The sequence below is a fragment of the Carcharhinus amblyrhynchos genome, chromosome 18 (genome assembly GCF_965287045.1).
Source record: "Carcharhinus amblyrhynchos chromosome 18, sCarAmb.v2.hapA, whole genome shotgun sequence".
Classification (NCBI taxonomy): Eukaryota; Metazoa; Chordata; class Chondrichthyes; order Carcharhiniformes; family Carcharhinidae; genus Carcharhinus; species Carcharhinus amblyrhynchos.
Window position 1 is genome coordinate 9,962,323 of NC_137341.1, and position 22,975 is coordinate 9,985,297.

At 40.5% G+C, this 22,975-nt stretch overlaps 1 protein-coding gene across 1 annotated transcript in view; it reads right to left on the reverse strand.

Moving 5' to 3' along the window:
• Positions 1 to 22,975, reverse strand: part of LOC145354828 (otoancorin-like) — a 60,823-nt gene that overhangs the window by 14,341 nt on the left and 23,507 nt on the right. The window contains exons 11-23 of the mRNA XM_080206336.1: positions 21,766 to 21,968; positions 20,356 to 20,444; positions 19,037 to 19,167; positions 17,858 to 17,979; positions 14,084 to 14,234; positions 12,211 to 12,429; positions 11,276 to 11,446; positions 9,818 to 9,958; positions 7,115 to 7,167; positions 6,156 to 6,273; positions 5,119 to 5,204; positions 4,430 to 4,556; positions 212 to 399 (exon numbers count right to left, since the gene is read on the reverse strand). Of these exons, the coding sequence (XP_080062462.1) occupies positions 212 to 399; positions 4,430 to 4,556; positions 5,119 to 5,204; positions 6,156 to 6,273; positions 7,115 to 7,167; positions 9,818 to 9,958; positions 11,276 to 11,446; positions 12,211 to 12,429; positions 14,084 to 14,234; positions 17,858 to 17,979; positions 19,037 to 19,167; positions 20,356 to 20,444; positions 21,766 to 21,968 (1,799 nt within the window). The remainder of the gene's footprint in view (positions 1 to 211; positions 400 to 4,429; positions 4,557 to 5,118; positions 5,205 to 6,155; positions 6,274 to 7,114; positions 7,168 to 9,817; positions 9,959 to 11,275; positions 11,447 to 12,210; positions 12,430 to 14,083; positions 14,235 to 17,857; positions 17,980 to 19,036; positions 19,168 to 20,355; positions 20,445 to 21,765; positions 21,969 to 22,975) is intronic.

The window sequence follows — 22,975 nt, forward strand, 5'->3', positions numbered from 1 at the left end:
TACACAATCTATCCCTCACAATACATTAATACTAAATTCCCCAGGTCTTTGTGCCATCAATGATAGTCAAACCATTTATGTTCATAAAATTACTTTGAAATAAGTATATTTTAATGATACAGAAAACATGAAGCTGAGGGAGAACAAATATTTAGGTTATTTCTAGTAGTGTCACCTACCACGTGAAAGAATTGGGAATGTTGAAACTTACCCAAATGTGCTGCTTTTACTGTTTAGCAGGGAATTAATATCTCTCTGTTGAGTGGATGTATAGTCAGCACAATTTTTCAAAGCCTCTAATATAGAAATATCAGCTTTCATGATGTTTTCTTCATAGTCGCAGGTCAAATTATTCAATATTGTCACATCACTCTGTGACAGACTTTCATTGGAAATTTTCTGAAAATAAGAATAAGTATAAAATGATAAGGAAGTGAGCAGTGCTTTTAGATTATGTTCTTTTTCTTTAATCTGTCTGCTAGTACCTTTCTGAAGTATTTGTAATTTCCTTGGCAAGGAAAGTGGGCGGCTGGAAATGAGAACATTCGATATTTAAGTACAGTTGCTAGAAGTAAATTGGGAACATGTGGCAGAGGAAGTTGGAAAACTGCAAGAAATCTGTAAAATAATGATTCTTCCACAGACTGTGGAGTTTTAAATCCATAGCATGATGTCACCAAACGGTTCCCTGCCTGGAACCCAGCAGGTTGACAGGCTTAGTTTCCTGTACAGGAAACAGGTCTGTCCTGGAACAGGACTGTGCAGGCCATGGAACAAGCCAGGTTAGTGACTGGTGAACCGGTAGGGGAGGTGATCTCAGTCAGGCGATCCAAGGGTCTGGGAACATGGGTCATACAAGTTGATCATTTAGGTAGGAGGTTGGAGGCCACAAGGGAGCAAAGGGAGGGAAAGGGAGTGATGCAAGTTGCCTATGGGTGGGGTAGTGGAAATTGCAGACCCGGGGACAGGACTGAAAAGAGTAGAGGTCCAAGAAGATAATCAGAGGTCTAGGATTCGGGAGGGGATTGGAAGGTCAAAGCCTGGTTGGATAGGCCAGAGGGTTAGGTGGTAGGGGATGGCCAGACAGTCACGCTGGATGTAACTGGTAGGTGCAAGGCAGTCAGCTCTCAGAACCTGTAGTTCTTGCTTGAACCTAGCTGCCAAGTTGTCAAAGATGGGAACCTGACCTTCCAAAGTTAAAGTTAAACAGCTGGATAACAATGGCACTCATAGCATATTAGCGCACTTAAATAGCAAACACTGCTCCCTTCCCACCCACCAACCTTCCCCTCTCAGTCAAAACAAGAAGTAATTGCTTTGAGGCAGGTTTGGTTAGAATTCTGATCTTAAAGAGTTTAGTCCCCGACACACCCAACAACCGCTTCTGCCCCCACATTTGTTAAAGTTCTTCCCATCCTTACACAGAAACAAGCTGTTTGGCCCCATTTAACTATGTAGGTACTTCTGTTCCAAAACAGCCTCCTCCTGTTTTAATTTATGTAACTGCATCTGTTTACCCCATTTATTTTTTCTGTATGTGCTTTTCTAGCTTCCCGTTAAGTACATGTGAAATATTTGCCTCAATGACTCTATGTGTTCCACATTTTTACCACTTGTTGGTAAAGAGACTCCTCCTGAATTCTCAAATGCATTTATACTATATTTATGACTTCTAGATTTGGACATTTCCATTAGTAGGAAACCTATTCTCTCCATCTACTCTATCAACTCCTTTCATAATTGTAAGGACCTCTATCAGGTTAACCCTCTGCCTTCTCTTTTCTAGAAAAAGAAGGATCTATTCTGTTCAGCCTTTCCTGAGAAGTGTATCTTTAAGTTCTGGGGATGGATTTTGGAAATCTGAGCCTGGTATTATCCTTGTGAATTTTATTTTACACCTTTTTTAGTCCCACTGTATTCTTTTTGATAATATGTAGACCAGAACTGTGCACGGTATTCCACACAGAGTCTAACTAAGCTTAACATAATGGCCAGCGAACTGCCGCATCTGCCAGTGAAAATTCCTGTCACGTTGATTTGAACAAAATTATATAGACTTTTAATGCATTATATGAAAAATGGAGGGTGGAACTACAGAAGACCCCAATGCCAGGTTCAATCAAGTGTAGGGAGATGGGGTTGGGGGGGGGGGGGATCATTGTGGGGAAGAGGGAAGAATTCAGTGGGAGGCCCAAAAATTGGCTTCACACCAGCGCTAACATACAATGGGATCTTTCGCTGGTGGCTACAATGGCGGATCAGGGAGCCTACTGGAGGGCGGTGTGAAACTGATCCCACTAAAAGGATGCAGCTGAAGGTCTGACCATCCATATCTGACGGCACCAGGACAAAAAACATCTGGAACGATGTGACCTGCGGGAGTCACCTGAACAATGCCTGGGGTTGCCCAGAATGAAGCTGAAGCCACACTGGACTTTGGAACATCACAGCAGTGAATGAGGTGGGGGGAGGAAATCATCTACAGATGAAACCTTACAGGTTCAGTGTACTGACGGGGATCGTCCTCTGGTTTCAGAGTGCTCCCAGAGATCCATCATTTTCAGAAACTCCACGTTCTTTCTTCAATAATGGGTCAGTGATGTTGGGTACTTTTTCAATATGGCACCAAAACAGAATGGCAGACAACTGGGCATCAGGCCTACTCCACCATGGAAGGTGGCGCAAAACCCCTGGGTGCATAATTAATGAGGTCAGGGCAGGAGGATTTGCTATATTTTCCCACCAGCCTCCACAAGTAACTCCCTAGGCTCCTGTCCCTGCCACAGGATCTCGTCCCCAGTTGGGATTATTCAGTACATTCTGTGAATGAAACCTCTGTTTTGATTGTGACTTGCTTTTCTGGAGCTGCTACTTTGAATTAAAGTTAAAAAGTTCTCAGGTTCTGAAGGAGAGACTACTAGTCTGTTCCCTTCACAAGTTTTTTTTAAATTCATTCTTGGGACATGGGCCTCACTGGATGGCCAGCATTTATTACCCATCCTTATTTGCCATCGAGAAGGTAGTGGTGAGCTGCAGTACATGTTCTGTGGGTTGACGCACAATGCCATTAAAGTAGATGCTGGTTAACAGAATCCATACAATGCAGCAGTCGGCCAACTGGCCCATCAAGTTAGCATGAGCTCTCCGAAAGAGCATCTTACCCAGGCCCAACCCCCCACCCTAGCCTGGTAACCCCAGGTATTTACTACAGCTAATCCAGCTAACGTACATGTCTTTGAACACTAAGGTGCAATTGAGCATGGCCAATTGACCTAACCTACACACTTTTGAAGTGGGGGAGGAAACCAGAACACTTGGAGGAAACCCATGCAAACAAAGTGGGGAACGTGCAAACTCTACACAGTCACCCAAAGCTGGAATTGAACCCAGGTCTCTGGCGTTGTGAGGCAACAGTGCTAACCACTGTGCCACCCACTGAATGGACTGATTATTTCAAGAAACTCTTGTTTTAATTTCAGTTTGCACCAACAACATTTTTTTGTCTATTGATCCCAAGGGCTTGATGTGCCAGAATGAAAAGGTACTGTACAAGTATCTTTTCCAGCTGAAGAATAGCGTGAGTACCTGCATACCAATTTATTACATGCAAATAAGATAAAATCCATTTAAGAAAAATATGGACAGTGTTCTTTTAATAATTAATTTGCAAAAATTTAAAAAATTCAGTGCGATGATACTTTTGAAGAACGTACTCCATGAATACCACTTTCCGTGGTCTCAAAAGTGACCTTTTCATTTGAATGTTGCAATATCATGATCTGAATGATTAACAATGAAGGTTAATTGCATATTTTCTAGGTGCCAGGAAAGGTCAGATAATTTGTGTTTAGTTAATTGCAGATTAACCAGAAGCCATGGCTGGAACTTTCTAGGTGTTTGCAGTCCTGCCAATGGCGCCTCCTAGCTGCAGGTTTCATGATGTCGAGGGGTGCAGTATATGGGAAACTTCAGGACTAAAGATCCAATAAGCCAATGGTCGCCTCCCGCCACCATGAAACACATGGTGGGGTGGGCAGTATACCCTACCCCTTGATGTATAAACCCCTCTTCACATACAAACCACAGATGATGGAATTGCCAGTAATGGTATCGCCAATAATCTGTTTGTAAATAGGCGTTATTGACATCACAATTCCAAAATATAAGTCATTAATTGGAAATTACTAACTGTTAACCTACTCAATAATCAGATGTGGAATTGTATTACCAGTAACACTAACCAAGAAACACTTCACAGTGTTATGTTACAAACATTTACAAATAAGGAACACAAGCTCACAGCTTTCTTGCACAGCAAACGAGCAGCAGTGTGCTGCCAACCACATGAAGTACAAAAATGTCTATCCCCATTGTTAGTGTTCAATTCATTAAATACAGATCCTATTATTGAATTGGAGTTTGTGCTCACCAGGCATTTTTTAGCATTTTCTAATAGATTCTTCCTTGTTTGAGATCCTTGAGGCAAGACGTTAATGTTGGCACGACCAACTGCACGATAAAAGTCTGTGCAGGTTTCGTTTGAGAATATTTCAGGGCTAAAAAGTTGAATATTACAAGTTAAGTTCCACTTTATGATTAATTACACTTCTTTTTTTGTTTCTTAGCCATTGTACTATAAATGCTGACCTTTCATCGATCATGATCACGGTGGGGCTGCTGGAGGGAAACAAGTTTTGTTGCCATTTCTCCAACTTCCTACATTTTCACTTTCTGGCTTCTAACAAAGTTTGTTGAATATTTTAGGGCTAAAGAAAGTTAGTTGAACGGGCAAAGGCATCAGGGATTTGAACATGAGGAATAAGAATTTTAAAATGGAACTGTTTGGTGACCTAGAGCCAATGTGGTCAGAAAGCACAGGGATGATGATGAACAGGATTTGATGTAAGTTACGATATAGGCAGTTGAAATTTGCACGAGCTCAAGTTTATGGAGGGCAAAGGATGAGAGAGAATTTTGGAATAGTCAAGTCTGGAAGTAACAAGTAGAAGCTATAAATATTCCAGTTCTTGAGGAATGAAAGTAGGATAAGTATCTTATATTGAAAATAATTGTTTAATCACCTGTTTATGCAAAAGAAAAAAATAATGCAAATCTTACTCATAGAATAACAAGACATCCTCGGGTAAGGCAGAAATGTTTCCTGGTGTTTCATTGGGATTCAGTCTTCTGGCCATGCAAATCAGCTAAAGAAACAAGTTTTCATTGTTAAATAAAATTCATAAAACATCTAATGAGACCGAGCTTTGTTTAATTTGTACATTTATCAGCGTTATCCTGCTTACAGGCTATATGGATTTATCCAAGAAAGTATTAAATACAGTTTTATTGAGAGCAAACAATGAATAAATAGTTTTCTTTTCTAACTGATGGTGAATTATTAAAATAGCCCATTCACATAAAAACATATACAGCATTAAAGGAGGTCCATATAATTTAGTTGTTCACAAAGCCAGAATTGTTGTAAATTTTAACTTAAATTTTTGATGTTGCTTCTCTCTATCTTATTCAAAAATTGGTCATAGGGCATTAATTAAGATCTGATAAACCTAATATACCAGCCTTAATAATTTTGTTCATTGATTTATGCCCCATATTGAGAAAGATTATTATATGCAATTGACAGATTCAAATAGCTTTAATTTATTTCTACAATATAGATCCTCAAAGGATGATAATAAATATTAGCATCTGTGAATATCTTGGGTGTTTAATTCTGCTTTCTATTTATGTAAGTGTATCAAACAAAAATGGTAATTTAATAACATTCATTATTTTCAAATGCCTTGAAACAGAATTTTAGATTGAATTTGAAAAAAAGTTGCAACCACAAGTTAAACAAAAGGATTGAAATTGTGCTGTTTGATGAATCAATTAATTTGTTTAAGAAATTCCTTTGCCTGTATGTTTAAAAAGGCATTAATCTATAGAAAATATAGACTTCTGTTAAAATAATACACAAAAGACTTGTATATGATTAAAACATTCATTGCTAGTAGCAGAGCACAATTTCAACTTAAAGATGTAGATGGTATCCTTACACTCCTCAATTCAATTGTACCAGAAGACAATAACTATATGTCACTTCTTCCTATTTATATAGATGCACAAATAATTTAATATTTAAATTAGCTTACCTGATCATGGTTCAGTGAAGTCTTACCCTTTGTGGCTTGAACAAACTTCTGGAATTGATTACTGTTCAAGTTCTTTCCTGCTGCACAACTGTAACCTTGAAGAATAGGGGTTGAAACACTGCAATGTAGAATAACATGTTTGCAATGAGACTCTCATAAACTAGCAATTAGTAATAAGGATCTATTATAATAGTTTTTTTTGACATTTATGTAGATTATAATTATTGTAGGGCGTTGGATGCTGTTCGGTAGTCTTAATGAAGTCTTCATAGTCTGTTTAAATGTATGTATTTATTAACTACAAGAATTATGTACATGCATATAGTCTTCATGTTTGCTTGTGCACACCGCGCTGTCCAACACTTAACTAACCCCCAGTTGCGGGTGGTGTGTTCTCTCAATCACTGTGTACGTAGTACTGTACTCAGGCCTGTATTATACCTATAGGTGCCAGGCCCTTATACATAGAATTCCTATGTATAAAAGGAGTGCAAAAGGAGGCCATTCAGTCCATCAAGCCTGCACTGATTCTCCAACAGAGCATCCCACTCACGCCTATCCCCATAACCCCATGTATTTACCCTGCTAATCCCCCGAACCTACACATGTTGATACAGTCAGGGTCAATTCATTATGGCCAATCCCATATAACTTGCACATTTTTAATTGTTCAAACTATCATGGCTCAAATGTGATACTGGAACTAAAAGTAAATATGCATTTTGGATGAAATTGATATTCCACCGAAGCAAATGCGGAATTTGATCAGCTGGAGATCTAAAAAAAAGCCTTCTCTGTATATACTACTGATTGAATCGCAACAGAATACTAGCCTCCATGATAGTATTATATAATCCCTATCAAATTTCCTTCGTGCTATTTCAGCTAAGACATTTAACATGAAGGTAACAATGCCTTGTGAAAGGTTACACCAATGCATTTGAGAATAAAATACTTACTCATCAAAATTTAGAGTCGAATTTCTTATTAGAGTGCCAAAAAACACAGCAGCCTAAAAAACAAATCATAATCATAAACTGTACACCTGTTTTCATGAATTTTAGCTCTTTAGGAGCAGTTATTATTCATCTAAAAGACAAAATTGAGTCACAATTATTCAAATTGAATTTTAAATGTTAAGAAAATAATACACAGGGATTAGCAGCCTGGGCAACACTCACATCAATCATAAATTATTAATTGTGCACTACAGATTTAAGGTACATGATTCACAGGGAGACCAAGACTGTTTTTCTCTCCCTCCTATCATTACCAATCACATACTTTAAAACAAAAGTACAAAGCAATAAATCATGAGCAAAATTGCAAATGCTAGATGGTTGACCGCACTAGTGTTGGTTAGGAACAGGTGAGATTTTTAAGTGATGCAGTGGAATAGAATACCAATGGGAATATTTATAAGCAATTCATTACAATTTAGCTAGGTGTTATAAGAAATATAGGCCCAAATTCTTCAGCCATTCATGTCCTGTTGCTGCTGCCAGCAAGACAAAGAATTTGGCATTCAGCCAAATCTCCATTCATTGCAGTGGGACGGGACAATGCCAGCTGCAGGTGAGGTTGGAGAATTCAACCCATAGAGCATATCAGCACATTATTAGGAATTGTTATGCAATAGACCTGCTATTAAGGCACAAAATTAATCAGTAAATTATTAAAGTTTAACAATCCCAGTGCTAAACGCAAAGTTTACAATAAAATGCAAAATCAGTATCAAGCTGTTTTAATCCTGTTTAAACAAGAAGGAAGCAATAAATTGTTCTGCCTCAGCCACCATTTCAATCGTTGACCATAAGACATAGGAGCAGCGTTAGGCCACTTGACCCATCGAGTCTGCTCTGCCATTCAATCGCAACTGATATTTTTCTCATTCCCGTTCTCCTGCCTTTTCCCCATAACCCCTGATCCTCTTATTAATCAAGAATCTTAAAGACACTCAATGACCAGGCCTCCACAGTCTTCTGTGGCAAAGAGTTCCACAGGTTCACTACTTTCTGGCTGAAGGAATTCCTTCTCATCTCTGTTTTAAAGATTTGTTCCTTTCATCTGAGGTTGTGCCCTCTGCTTTTAGTTTTTCCTACTGGTTTAAACACAGACCAGTTCACTCTATCCAGGCCCTGCAGTATACTATAAATTTCAATAAAATTCTCCTTATCCTTCTAAACTCCAACGAGTACAGATCCAGAGTCCTCAACTGTTCTTCATCCAACAAACTCTTCATTCCAGGGATCATTTTTGTGAAACTCCTCCAGACCCTTTCCAAGGCCAGCACATCCTTCCTTAGATACGAGGCCCGAAACTGCTCACAATACTCCAAATGGGTCTGACCAGAACCTTACACAGCTTTAGAAGTACATCCCTGCTCTTGTATTCTCGCCGTCTCGACATGAATGCTAATATTGCATTTGCCTTCCTAACAGCTGACTGAACCTGCACATTAACCTTAAAAGAATCTTGAACAAGGACTTTGTGCTTCTGATTTCCTAAGAATTTCCCCATTTAGAAAATAGTCTATACCTCCATTCCTCCTTCCAAAGTGCATACTTTTCCATCTGCCACTTCTTTGTCCACTTAGCCTGTCCAGGTCCTTCTGCAGCCCCCCTGCTTCCTCAATGCTACCTGTCCCTCTACATATCTTTGTATCATCTGCAAATGTAGCAACAATGCCTTCAGTTCCTTCTTCCAAATCATTAATGTATATTGTGAAAAGTTGTGTCCCAGCACCAAACCCTGAGGCACACCACCAGTCACTGGCCGCCATCCTGAAAAAGACCCTTTTATTCCCACTCTCTGCCTTCTGCCAGTCAGCCATCCTCTATCCATGCCAGGATCTTACTTTTAACGCCATGGCCTCTTAACTTATTTAGCAGTCTCCTATGCATCACCTTGTCAAAAGCTTTCTAGCAATCTAAAGAAATGACATCCACTGGTTCTCCTTTATTTAAATCCCATAATCATGGATGAATAATTTCCTCCTGTTGAATATGCACATAAACAAGTACTTCAAATGTAGTTAGAAACTTCTGTAATGGGACAAGTTGGTGTAATGAAATAGCATACTGCCCATTCACCTTTGCAATCTGGACTGAAAAGCAACCTTTACTAAAACATAAAAGTCACTGAAGCTGATTTTAAGTTTGGCAGGACCTGCAGCAGATTATCTGTCTGCAATACATAATGTCCAATTTTCCTTAAATAAAAACAACGGCTATCTAACTCTCTGTTGCTAGATCGAAGTGGTAATTAATCCATCTCCCTTTTCTAACTCTTAGGGTTGGAGTATCCCAAATGCTAATAGGCATGGATATTAGCACAAAGCTGAGTGTGCTTTAGCCATCCCTTTAAATCCTCTGTAAAGGGATCATTGAAAAATCATTGCAGGTGAGAGAAATAGCAAATCTGTATTGGTGTAGTAAACGGTGCTCTTTAGAGGTTAAGTGATATAGTTGGAGCCAAATAATTGGAGATTTGTCTGCATCTGGCATGTGCTATGCCTGAGTTGATACTAGAACTGGCTTCCAAAAGTGGAAAAGTTATCTACTCCAAAGCCTTGGTTCATTGCATCTCGGTGAGTATGAAATTTCACAACATATTCTGAATTTTTATTTGAGCTAGTTTCATTGAATAATTCACCAACTTACTTGTTCAGGTGTCCATTGTTTATTATTCACAAGACTTAGATTAATATTTTTTGAAATCAATCGAGGCAAACTTATTTTGGTCGCAAGCTTAGACGGAACAATCTGTACTGCTGTAATGGGATCATTTGAAGATTCAACAATCTAAAAGAGAATCAAACACATGAAAACAACATTTAGTAAGACTTTCTGTCTAAAAGCTGGACTCCTCCTCTTCCAGAAGCTTAAGGAGTTTTGAATTAGAATTTATGTTGTTAAATAGCAAAACTCCTTTCCAAAAAAACGAAAGCAGGAGTAGCTAAGTATAATGGCTGGAATTTTTTAACTGTCTTCACCATAAACTGCTTGCACGTTGCAAGTCCCTTAAGGAACAAGGCAGGTAGTTAGCTTGTGATTTCCTGCTTTTGACATTAATTGACAATAATACAGGTGGTCATAACAATCATTTAACAGTTTTTCAATAAGCTTCAGACTGCACGTAAAGATTGCTACTGGTGTGGGGCCTCAAAGTTCTGTTCAAACAATCCAGAATACAAAGCAGATGTGTGTTAAAAAACATTGCAATAACATTTTACAGTTTCAATTTCAGAATGGAAACTGCTGAGATGGGCTATTAGGCTGATTGGAGGTAATAAATTGTCCCTAAATTAGTTTTCCCTCAATGTGGAATGCCAAAAGCATAGATAAGGGTCATGGGTGGAGGGGGGACTGGTAATGTTAAAATGGCGGCGCGGGCTCGTTGGGCCGAAGGGCCTGTTTCCTGGGCTGTTTTTGTCCTTTGGTGGTACAATTAGCAACAAAGGATATTTTAATTGTACAGCATTATTCTATAAAGTCTATCAAAAAATCAGACCTCAGCAAAAGTCTGTAACTCTAAATCTAGTTTCATCACAAATGAAAAACGTTTAAGCTTTAGTATTTTCCTGGGTGGATGAAAACCTTAGCAGTGGGGAGTGTGGATCCCAGTTGAACTGCTGGCTTGTGCCTGCCTGTAAGTTCCTGAGCAACTCTGCTAAAATCTCTGGGAGCGTCAGCAGGAATGAGGCAGGAGGAGGTTTTTTCTGCCCAAAGAGTGGACACACCTTCCCCCAGCCCCCGTTGTACCATTTCATGGGCTGCCACAACTCTTTTTATCTGATATGGCAGATCTGAGATTGCACGAATGAAGCGTGAAGATGTGCAAATTCTCAGGATTGGTGTCCCAACCCCAGTTCCTCCTGCACCAATGGCCCTGTAACGGAGATGGGTGCAGGTAGTTTTGGTGGAGAGATCAAACATTTTTGGTTGAACTTCTTTGAGGTACTAATATTAATAGTAAAGATCTTGAGGCTCTTGAAGGAAATGTAAATCTTGCTGGTTACCAGCATAACTCTAAACCCAAAAGCTGTGCTATGCCCTGAAAAGTAAAAGAAAAAGGTAATTTTTATCCTATAGTGGTATGCCATTTTATCGGTCACTTACCTTTTGGACAACAAGGACTTGCACAGGCTCAGGAGCAAGCGATATACTTTCCACAAAGATAGTGTCAGTAGCAACAGTGGCAATCACACTGCTATTGATATTCTTTATTTCATCACTTGAAAGTCCAATTGCCAAGGTTCCTAAAGTCAGTAGGTTGGTAGCATTGTTAACCTAGTAAGTAAAACATAAATCATGGTTAGATGTCATAAACTTCACTCATTTGGCTATTATTCCCTTAAGTCTGCAGCCCCAATGCCTGTGTGTGATTACACTGTAGGGCACTTGACTATGTTGGAGAATTTTTTAAAGTAATTTCATAAATGGTATCTTAATTTATGTATCATTATATTAGGACTGGATTTGGTCTAGGTATTCTCTAGCCTTGCATTTAAATTTATTTAGCTGAAATTTAACATATTAGCAATTTGGAATTGCAGTCAATGGTAAAAATCTCATTACAATGGGGATAAATAGGCTGGATTTCCATAGAGTGAAAAGGGTGGCCAGAGCCTGATTGCAGACCTCATTGCTGGTTTCTAGTTTCCAGTTTCCAGGAGTGCCTTTTAAAAGGTACGGGATGGTTTGGGTTTCTCCTGGCACTTTCTTCTGAGGTGGCCAGACCAAGCCAGGAATTTTCCTGACTCCTGCTACTCCCCTCAAAAATGAAAACCAAGCCCAATGACTCTGCCCATACTTTCTGATGTAAGGACTGGTTCTGTGCTCTCATGGTGAGAAACTTATAGGGGATGTATATAGTAGACAATTATGCAGTTCCTGATTGCCATCTGTTAATTGTAATGGTCTGTAGATTATTTCTTGCACCCAGCAGGTTTTCACCACGTGCTTTTAATGTTCCCAATTGTCAATGTGGAATCAGTCCTATTTTGCTCATTAATTGCGGAAGAATGTTTTTCTTTGATTTATGTAAACCTTACCTGAAAGTCGGTACCTGTACTGGTCAACCTCTTTATCAATGCATTAGCTTTGCCGTAAGTCCAGCCATTGACTTTACTCAGGCTGCCCAGGGATTTTAAGACATTGCCCCCATCGATCTTCTTGATCTGTGTTGTTGACAGTCCAGCAGCTGATTGGCCCAGGTTAGTAAGAGTATCAGGGGAGAAGTTCTCAATTTTACTCACAAGAGCAACTGCAAGCTGCAAGAAAATACAACCGTCAGGGTTTGCAGGAGCACTGTCCTCACTGATGCATGAGATCTTACAAAATAATAACTTGCAGGTTTGGTAGATTTTACTGCCTTGTGAATTCTGGTTTAACTTGAGTGTGAAGTCAAAGGGGAGGAGTCAATAGGAAATGTGTGGTATATTGGCAGGGTCTGAAAATAAAAACACTGGTCTTTTTTGTATTCAGTTATAATAGTCTGGATTATTAGCATTAGAAAATAATAGTGAAACAACAGCACATAACACGATCCAATCCAACAGGCCCTGGATTTTCCACTTAATTTATATGGACACTGATAGGCAGGAGATACAATGGTGAATAATCTGCCAGTTCCGTGCTCACCCCACTATTTTTGAGATGTTGGGTATGAAGAATGTATAACCGTCCCAATATTAAATCTCCCATGACAGGCAGTAGGGACAGCCTGATTAAATATTAGAATTGGGATTTCCGCAGCAACTAACTCCACTCCTGCTTCCCTAAAGCCTGTCTACCACCCATGCATCTGCCACCATTTTACAGCAGCGAATTATGAATATCCTGTTTGACGAGGCAGAACACTTCATCAATATATTTAAATCCGGCTCTCAAATTGCAATTTGGAAAACTTAATATTAGCTATGTTGTCCAGGGTTTGGAAACGTAGCAGAAAATTGAAGGCAGGAGCTGGCTTCCAACTCCAGCTGGCAAGTGCTTTTCATAACACACCATGTGAGCTAAAAGGAGCAGAATGCTTTCTTAACCTGTCAAGGAAGCCTTCTGTCTCCCTTTTACCAATTCGACCCTTCTCTCCTCGGTGCCACAACTGGCAACCTCCCCCAACTCCTGCCTGGTATCTTTGCCACATTGCTCCACAACCACCACCCACCATTCAAAGCAAATCTTGAATCTTCCTCACTACTGCTGGGAACCAGACTGATAAGTCGGTTGGCTACCGAGCAGGAGGGATTCTGCAGGCTGTCAATTTGGCCAGCTGTTGAGCAGGAGACAGCAGAAAATGTTAATCATAAATTTAGCAGGGTGTCAGCATCCACAGCTTTTTCAGGCCTCCCCATCTCCCCTAAATCCTTCCCACAAATATAAGGGAAAATGTATCTTCCCAGCTATACAATATACAAATACAAAATCCAATAAACCTCCTGTCATTTGTACCTTAGCAACAACGGATGTAAGGAAGGCCTGTTGATCCATTGTTGTTATGGGTACCACATTTAAAACTTAAATTACCCCAACACACAGGAAAGCAATTGTTGAGCTATAGGCACAAAAATTAAAATTAAATTGAAAGCAGTCCTGAAGGAGAGTTACATCGAACCAAAACATTAACTGTCTCTCTCTCCACAGATGCTGCCAGACATGCTGAGTTTTTATTGCATAAAAAATAAAATTATTTGACAGGTTGGGAGGGGGGGACACATTTATTGGCACTGTGGCCACTGGCAATGCTATGCTGTGACAAGCTCTTATAAAGTTTGTTATGGTCAACATTGACCCTACTGGCTGAAACTATGTGCCCATCAAAATATTGTAAATAACACATAGGCCAGGAAATTAGCTAGGATCAAGGGCACATCTTTGCTAAAAGTGGAGGTCCTGCCACAGCAAAGACAGATAGCGAATTCCTACCTGCATTTGTTCATCTGTTGGTGCTGTTCCATTTATACTAGGAGGCTGACAAGCTTTGTTTGCTTTCTTGAGCAGAGTTGCAGCCTGATCTGCTGTTAAAGATTGAACTGATGATGTACCAACAATAAAACAAACCAAACTATCAGGAATGCTGTATAAAAATTGAGAAAATGAACACCAATCAGGATTTATTACTCAGATGCAGTCAGAAAATGCAATACAATATAAAACATATTAATGCAAATGCTTCACACACAGTAAACCATTGGCATCAAAAGCATGGAGTTCAGAAGGCATTTCACAAGGTCCATCATGGCAGACTGGTGCAGAAGGTGAAGTTGCATGGGATCAGAGATGAGCTGGCAAGGTGGATACAGAACTGGCTCGGTCAAAGAAGACAGAGGAAAGCAATGGAAGGGTGCGTTTCTGACTAGAGGGCTGTAACCAGTGGCATTCCTCAGGGATCAGTGCTGGGACCTTTGCTGTTTGTAATATATGTATAAATGATTTGGAGGAAAATGTAACTAGATTGATTGGTAAGTTTGCAGATAACACAAAGCTTGGTGGATTTGCGGATAGCGATGAGGACCATCAGAGGATACAGCAAGATACAAATCGGTTGGAGGCTTGGGCAGAAATATGGTGGATGGAGTTTAATCCGGACAAATGTGAGTTAATGAGTTTTGGAAAGTGTAATACAGATAGGAAATATGAAGTAAATGGCAGAACCCTTAAGAGTATTGATAGGCAGAGAGGTCTGGGTATACAGGTCACTGAAAGTTGCTGTACAAATGGAGAAGGTAGTCAAGAAAGCCTATGGCATGCTTGCTTTCATTGGCTGGGGCACTGAGTTTAAAAATTGGCAAGTAATATTGAAGCTTTATAGAACCTTAATTAGGCCGCACTTGGAATATAGTGTTCAATTCTGGTCGCCACACTACTAGAAGGATGTGGAGACTTTGGAGAGGGTACAGAAAAGATTTAACAGGATGTTGCCTGGTATGGAGGGCATTAGCTATGAGGAGAGGTTGGAGAAACTTGGTTTGTTCTCACGAGAGGTGGAGGGGCGACCTGATAGAAATCTACTAGATTATGAGAGGCATGGACAGAGTGGATAGTCAGAAGCTTCTTCCCAGTGTGGAAGAGTCAATTACTCGGGGGCATAGGTTTAAGGTGCGAGGGACAAGGTTTAAAGGAGACGTATGAGGCAAGTTTTATTTTTTTTTTTACACAGAGGGTGGTGGGTGCCTGGAACTTGCTGCCAGGGGAGGTAGTGGAAGCAGATACAATAGTGAGATTTAAGGGGCATCTGGATAAATACATGAATAGGGTGGGAATAGAGGGATACGGTCCCCTGAAGGTAGGGGCTTTAATTCAGTCAGACAGCATGGTCGGTGCAGGCTTGGAGGGCTGAAGGACCTGTTCTTGTGCTGTAATTTTCTTTGTTCTTTGATTTCTATGCTATTTTGCCTTAAAAATGATTTTAAAAAGTGCATTGAAGAGATTGAACTGGGATTAAAATTTACAACAACAATCTAATATATTTAGAGGAGAGCCACATAACATGTGCTTCTTGGCCTTTTAGCTAAGATCATATGCAGGATCAAGCCCAGTGCCCGTTCTTGTCAGCTCAGATCGAGCAGTCCGCAACCCGATCGATTTTGTGGGGACCATGAATTGCATTCAATTTGAATTAGATTCAGAGCATGCAAGGAGATGGTTTAAGGGCTTGCTCCGTCCACTCAGTGCAATGACTTTGTATTTCTAAGATAGGAATTTTTTTAGAAAGTTCTGCTTTAATTAGAATAAAGACAGTTAAAAGCAAATTTGATTGGAATTGTTAGAACTAGTAACTGGAGTATTAATAAGATAAAATAGGACAAACTAATTTCAACGGTTGCTGAGTTTTTAGCTAGAGGGTGTAAATTTAAGATCACCATAAAAAGAACAAATGGTGACACCGCACCTGGAAAATTGTGTACGTTTTGAGTCATCTTACTTAAGGAGGAACACACTTGCATTGGAAAGAATTGAGAGAAGATTCACTATCCTAACTCCTGGGCTGAAGAGGTTATCTTATGAGGAAAGGTCAAACAGGTTGGGCCAAGACTCACTGGAGTTTAGAAAAATGAGGTGTGATCTTAAAGTGTCTGATGAGGATTAACAGGGTGTTACTGAGACGATATTCTAATTTGTGGAGGAACTCTTGAACTAGGGGACAGAGTTTCAAAATGAAGGCTCTCCCATTTAAGATGAAGCTGAGGATTCTCTCTTAGGGTCAAGGACATAGAGGGCCATTAGTGTTTGGAACTCTTTCCCCAGTGAGAAGGGGAGGATGGGTCATTGAATACATTTAAGGCTGATTTGGACAGATGTTTGACTGTTAAAGGAGTTGAGGGTTATGGGGACAGGCAGGCAGTGGAATTGAGGACACAATCAGATCAACCATGACCTTATTGAGTGGCAGGATAGACTCGAGGTGCTGAATGGCCTGCTCCTACTTCCTTGCAAAAAAAAAAGAACGTCAGAGGATTTTCTTTCATACAGTTTTGTCAGGATATGGAATGGCTGAAAAAGGACTGCAAGCAAAACCCAGAATAGCTATTAAAATCTAAAAATTAAAAAAAGGCTGATGGGGAATATAAAGGGGATTGCAGTGTCCTAGAGCTGAGCATGGCAGGATAGGTCCTCTGGTCAACTGTGCTTCAAGGTTCGAGGGTTGCTTACACAGTCAGTAGTCACAAAGGGAATTAGAGTTGAACCTCAAACCAACTATTCCTTCTGAACGCCAATGAACTGTGCCACCATGCTAGTTAATACTGAGAATGACAGTTCTGTACAAAAGGTACAACAATATTTGGAACAATAGTTTTGATAAAGACTGTTATCAACTACCACATAATTTACATTTGATCAAGGCATTAAATTAAATAACAAGCCACAAATTTTCCAATAGAATAGCAAGTATCCTGTAAAATATTACATCAGTGATTTGGGCGCATTTTCAAATTGAAATGCTGCATCTTCATCATCCTGGGGCTTATTGTTGAACTGAACTGAACTGAACCAGCCTTATAAATACTGTGGCTGCAAGATCAGATCACAGGCTGGGAGTTCTGCAGCAAGTAACTCAGCTCCTGACTCCCCAGAGCCTGTCCACCACCACATGTCAGGAGTGTGGTGGAATACTCTCCACTTGCATGAATGGATGAATGCAGCACCAACAACATTCAAGAAGCTAAGCACCATTCAGGGCAAAATAATCAGCTTGACTGACACTCCTTCACCACTTTAAACATTCATTCTTTCCACCATCAGTGTACAGCAGCAGCAAGGTGTACTATGTACAAGATGCACAGTCTAGTTCAAGGCTCTTACAAAATCACTTTCCAAACTACAACAAGGACATGGGAATGCCACCAATTAGTTGTTCCCCTCTTATGTCACACACCGTCCTGACTTGAAAACATATTGTGCCATCATCATCTTCAAAACCCTGGAATTCCTTCCTAAAGCTCTGTAGATTTCTTCTTCTGTGGTGCATCACATGGACCGTAGTGGTGCAAAATGGCGATTCACACTATACTTTCCTCAAGGGTAATTAGGGATAGATAATAAATGCTGACCTAGTCAGTGAAGTTTGTGAATGATTGAAAAAAAAACAGTAAATGATTTCAAGCCTACTCCAGATGAGAGAAAACTAATCATGTCAATATTCAGATCTGTTGTATTTGTCACTTGTTTCACTATTCTCAAAGCGTAAATGGTCTGTACCTTGACACATTAGTAATGGTATTTTGGAAGAGTGCTTTGGCGTAAAATCTCTGGATGCCTTCAGGAAGCTCAAGTTCCTTCAGGAGATTTAGATTGTCCTGGTTGGCTGCAAATATCTGTAACTGTAGAAAGCACTTGTTATAGGCAGTAGAATTACCACAGCAAATATTGGGTGGATAAGTGTGTCAAAAGTCTGAAAAGCAGAGTGTTTTCCCACACTCTGTTAATTTTTTGGCAGTTGGAAGTTTCACACTGGTAGATGGGCAGGTGGGGCATACACTCACCAGGGAAGCCAGCTGCGCAGTGCTAGGCATGTGCCCGGATCTCCCATATACTGTGTATAAGTGTACACAGCATACTGGAGATCTGTCATTCCCTCCTCTCCCCAGACCCCTACAACTTTCCTGATTGCCACACCCCCACAGATCCCCATCCAACCACCAACCCCCTACAAACCCCCATCCAATTGCCACCCATCACCCCACCACAGAGAGAACTCCTTTCCTTCTGATTCCTTCTCCCCACCCCAATCAGCAGCCTTGAGTCTCGATCGCCAGCCCCACCACCAGCCCCCACCTCCAATGCAGAGATACCCCTCCCTTACCCTTCCTGTCTGGCTCTGGCCCTGTCTGTTTCCACCTCGTGATGCCCTGATTCCTCAGGCCCTTCCCCCTTGACACTGCTTAGTGCCCAGTGAACAGTGCCAGAGTCCCAGGCTGGCAGTGCCAGGGGGCTTCAATGGCCACTGGTCCCACTGGCAAGGCCATCACGTCAGGTCCCCCCCGTTGGTGGAGACATTTTGTGACCCTCATTGATGAGGACCTTCACCAGCGAAGATAGAAAGCTTAGTGACCCCGGACCGGACAATTATGTCCTGGGCTCACAAGTCACATTTAAATCAGCACATTAGTTATTAAATCAGCCTCTTGCCCTTCCTGGGTGTAAGGCTGATTACGGTGTCAGAAATAGTTTTGGCAGATCACAACTGCTAAATGCCTGGTGTGATTTGCATTTTTATCCTCCCAATCAAATTTGCTGCCCAGCAATGCTAATTGACCAGCGCAGCAGGATGGAAAGACCGCACCCATTACATTTCAAGGAACAATAAGAAAGAAACAAGACAATGTATTCATTTGTAAGGATAGGAGAAGACAACTCAAGCTACATTGTTATACATACTGTTGCATCATTGGTGAGCACAGTTAGGTCATCTGTGCTTGTGTAGATCAGAAATTTCCCCAAGTAATTGGCAAACCAAGCAGTAGAGTTTAGAGCTGGGTCACTTGCATTATAACATCTTGGTTTGGGACCTAAGTAAATAAATGAAGTGCAATTAGAACAGCAATTAGAAACCTATCTTCCTCCAGTGTCAGTGCATCACCTGTGAAATCCCTTCAAAGTCAATGAATGTTCCACAGAAAGTATTACTGATGCTATTTGGTGTAAGTTTGGGGATCTGCAGCTTTTGGAAGCTTTGTCTCACGGCAAAAAGTGCAGAGATGTGGGGATAATCATTATACAGAATGATGATGACAACAAAATGAGTGGGTGATGTACATGGCAAATTCAATACATTACATAGAGATGGATAAATTAAGCCACAAAGTTGCTGATATCTATAAGGAACAACAGGCCTTTAAGAAATTGCTTTCCACTGACACTTCCATGTTTGTATTCATGTTAATGGAATGACTGAGTACAGAAAGGAGCTCATATAACATAAGGCTTTATTCATTTCAGCCTACAAATTGCCTGTACCATTATTTTACTGTGTTATGAATTGTTTGCAGGTAAATACGGAGTTTTAATGACTGAAGCAGTCCATGCAAATGCAGCAAGGCCTGGACAATATGACTGCGGCTCCAACAACATTCAAGAAGTCTGACACAATCCAGGGCAAAGCAGCCCACTTGATTGGCACCCCATCCATAAACATTCATTCCCCCCCATGCACAGTGGAAGCATCTACAAGTTTGCAGGAACTCACCAAGGCTCCTTACAAACCCACTACAATCACCATCTCGAAGGACAAGGGCAGCAGACGTATGGGAACATCACCTGGAAGTTCCCTTCACCACCCCAACTTGGAAATATATCACCATTCCTTTGCTGTTGCTGGGTCAAAATCCTGGAATTCCCTCCCTAATAGCACTGTTGGTATACCTACACCACAGGGTCCACAGCAGTTCAAGAAAGCAAGTTCATCACCACCTTCTCAATAGCAGTTAGGGGTGGGCAATAACTGTTGTCCTTGCCAGTGATGCCCACATTCCCACAAATGAATAAAAATAGTCTCTATGTTTAGATGGTTCAGAGCCAGAACATACTGAAGTTCTTAGCTGTTAACCACTTCAAATTCCTATCCTCAAGAATCCATTCAGTGATTGCATTTATAGAGAAGGTAAATACAAAAGAGGATGCAGTTAAAATGACCATGAGCAGCCCTATGCAAATGTTAAAATCTGTTACCAACATAAGACAAAATAGAAGCTGAATACCTTTGCTTAGATAGGTTCTGATGCTTTTATACATTTGTTGCCGAATGTTTGTTGTAAATTCAGAAAGCCTTGCATTCAGGGTGTGTATTCTAAAAGAAAGGTTCAAAAAGTGAATATTAAATTTTTTAGTGAACATATACCTTTAGCCTGGAGGTAATATTGATGGTGGGATATGGGCGCTATCAATTCAGTTGCTAAATTAATAATATCAGTTTTATATTGTCACCCATAGTCACAATTATTCCTTGCTTTGTTTGCACACTAGGGGTAGTATTTCCAGTTTTAGATTACCAGCTGACAGCCTTGACTGCTCGAAGCATCAGTTTCGTAATACGTAACTGGACGGTAAGAAAGATTGCGCGCTCCATACGTCTAAATTTAGCGAAGATGAGAAAGATCCGCCCAAAGCATGAAGTTGTAAGGTTACTGCAATTAATAATTTTAAAGAACTTTTTATTCATACTTTTCCTCATCTTATCACACTTTGGTCATTACTTTCCCCACAGCCTTATTTAGCCAAGAGGTATAGCCCAGACTATGGCTAACTATGTCATTCTCATCCAGTATTGTCTAGCTGATTGGCATTTGATTCCACTCAGCAGCACAGCACGTCAGCCATGGCTCAGTGAATGGACATATAATACCCATATCACTATTGTAGAAAAGAGCAGAGGAGTTATCCTCAGCAGCCTGGACAATATCCCTCACTCAACAACAAAAATAGATTACTGTTTCTGGGATCTAGTGTGCAAGTTAGCTGCCACATTGACTGAACTTCAAAAGTACTTTATTGATTATAATGTTCTTTGGGATGCCCTCTGGTTGTAAAGGCAAACATAATATAAATACAAGTCTGCGTTTTAAGTTTTCTGATGGCATGAGTGCCATGGTAATAAAACAGAATCATTGTTGTTCTGGTAATTCTGTAATGAACTCCATAATTAATTGTCCTTTTGCTATCTCCATGTTGCTAACTAAGCTTCTGCACCTCTGCTCTGTGACTGCACCAAACGGTGCAATCCTCATGTTTTTCAGTGAGTAACATTTGTCCTTCATTTGGACGCAACCCATAACAATAGGTTCAAATAATCACAAAGGGAATTAGAGCTGAACCTCAAACCAACTATTCCTTCTGAACTCCAATGAACTGCGCCACCGTGCTAGTTAATACTGAGAATAACAGTTCCGTACAAAAGGTACAACAATATTTGGAAAATCTGGACATCAGGTAAAAAGCAATATCTGGATATTTTCAAAATCAATAATATCACTGAATATAGACTGAAGTACACTGTAAAACAACATTCTTCTCAATCTCTCACTTAAGTAAATTAATAATTCTGCCAATTAATATTTCAAATGTTTCAAAGAAGTAGAAAAACATATTAAGATCCAGCACTGTGAACATACATGATCTGAGCTCCCTTGCAATTCTCGTTGGTCAGAATTAATTCAGTCAAGTTTCCATTCAGTCCTGGTATCAGCAGTTGCAGCCTGGTATCAAGCCAGGCCTGGAGTTCAATTTCATTTGAACTGGAAATAATTGGCACAGCACGATTCAGAACTTCACTCAACAAGCTGGACCTCACCTCTGGAACCAATCTTACGTTGTTCTGGAAAAGTTAACAAACAGTATCAAATGCACCAAGTTCTGTCAGATTAAACCGTATACACACATGCTTAAATTCACACATATGCACTCTTCACATAAATAAATTCTTAAACTGTTAATCAAATAGTCACCAATTATCAAGTTCTTTTTCATTTAGCAAGTGATAGCTTAACTTGTTATACACATGTCTGATTGTAAGATGGCTGGACAATGCAGGGATGAAGAGACAGGAGGGCAGAAAGAGGGAAGGGGGTGGTGGAGAGCGGTGGGGGGGGGGGGGGCAGCGGTGGTGCGATGGGACTGTCTGCCATTGACCAGAAACATAACTGGATCATCCATAAGAATCCATAAAAGTACTGTAGCCATAAGAACAGGGACGGAATTTTATAAGAAGTTTTAGACCTTGGAATTGGGGTAAAAAGTGGGTCCCAATCACAGCTGCCAGAAGCAGAACCTGCTCAATGATTTTACCACAGGATGCCTCCTAATTGGCTGCCTGTGATTCTGTCATCCAGTTAAGGACAACAGGTGTTAAGTTGCTGAGTATTTATCTGGCAAATGGAAGGAGCTCGAACCAATCTGCCTTCAACATATACTGGGCTTTATAAATAAACCCAAGTGCAGAATACTTATTACTTTCACACAGCTTCCTTCCACAGGTGGAAACTGGCTCTTTAACATCCATAGAATCCTGACAGTGCACTGACTCTCCAACGGAGCATCTCTACCCAGGTCCACCTCTCACCCCATTCTGTTCACCCGCTAAACCCCCTAACCTACAGATCTTTGGACACTAAGGGGCAATTTAGCACGGTGAATCCACCAACGAATATGCACATCTTTGGACTGTGGGAGGAAACTGGAGAACCCGGAGGAGACTCGTGTAGACACAGGGAGACTCAACACAGTCACTCAAGGCTAGAATTGAACCTGAGTCCCTGGCACTCGGGCAGCAATGCTAACTACTGTGCCACCCTAACTTTTGTGCCCTAATGTTTCCCCAATTAG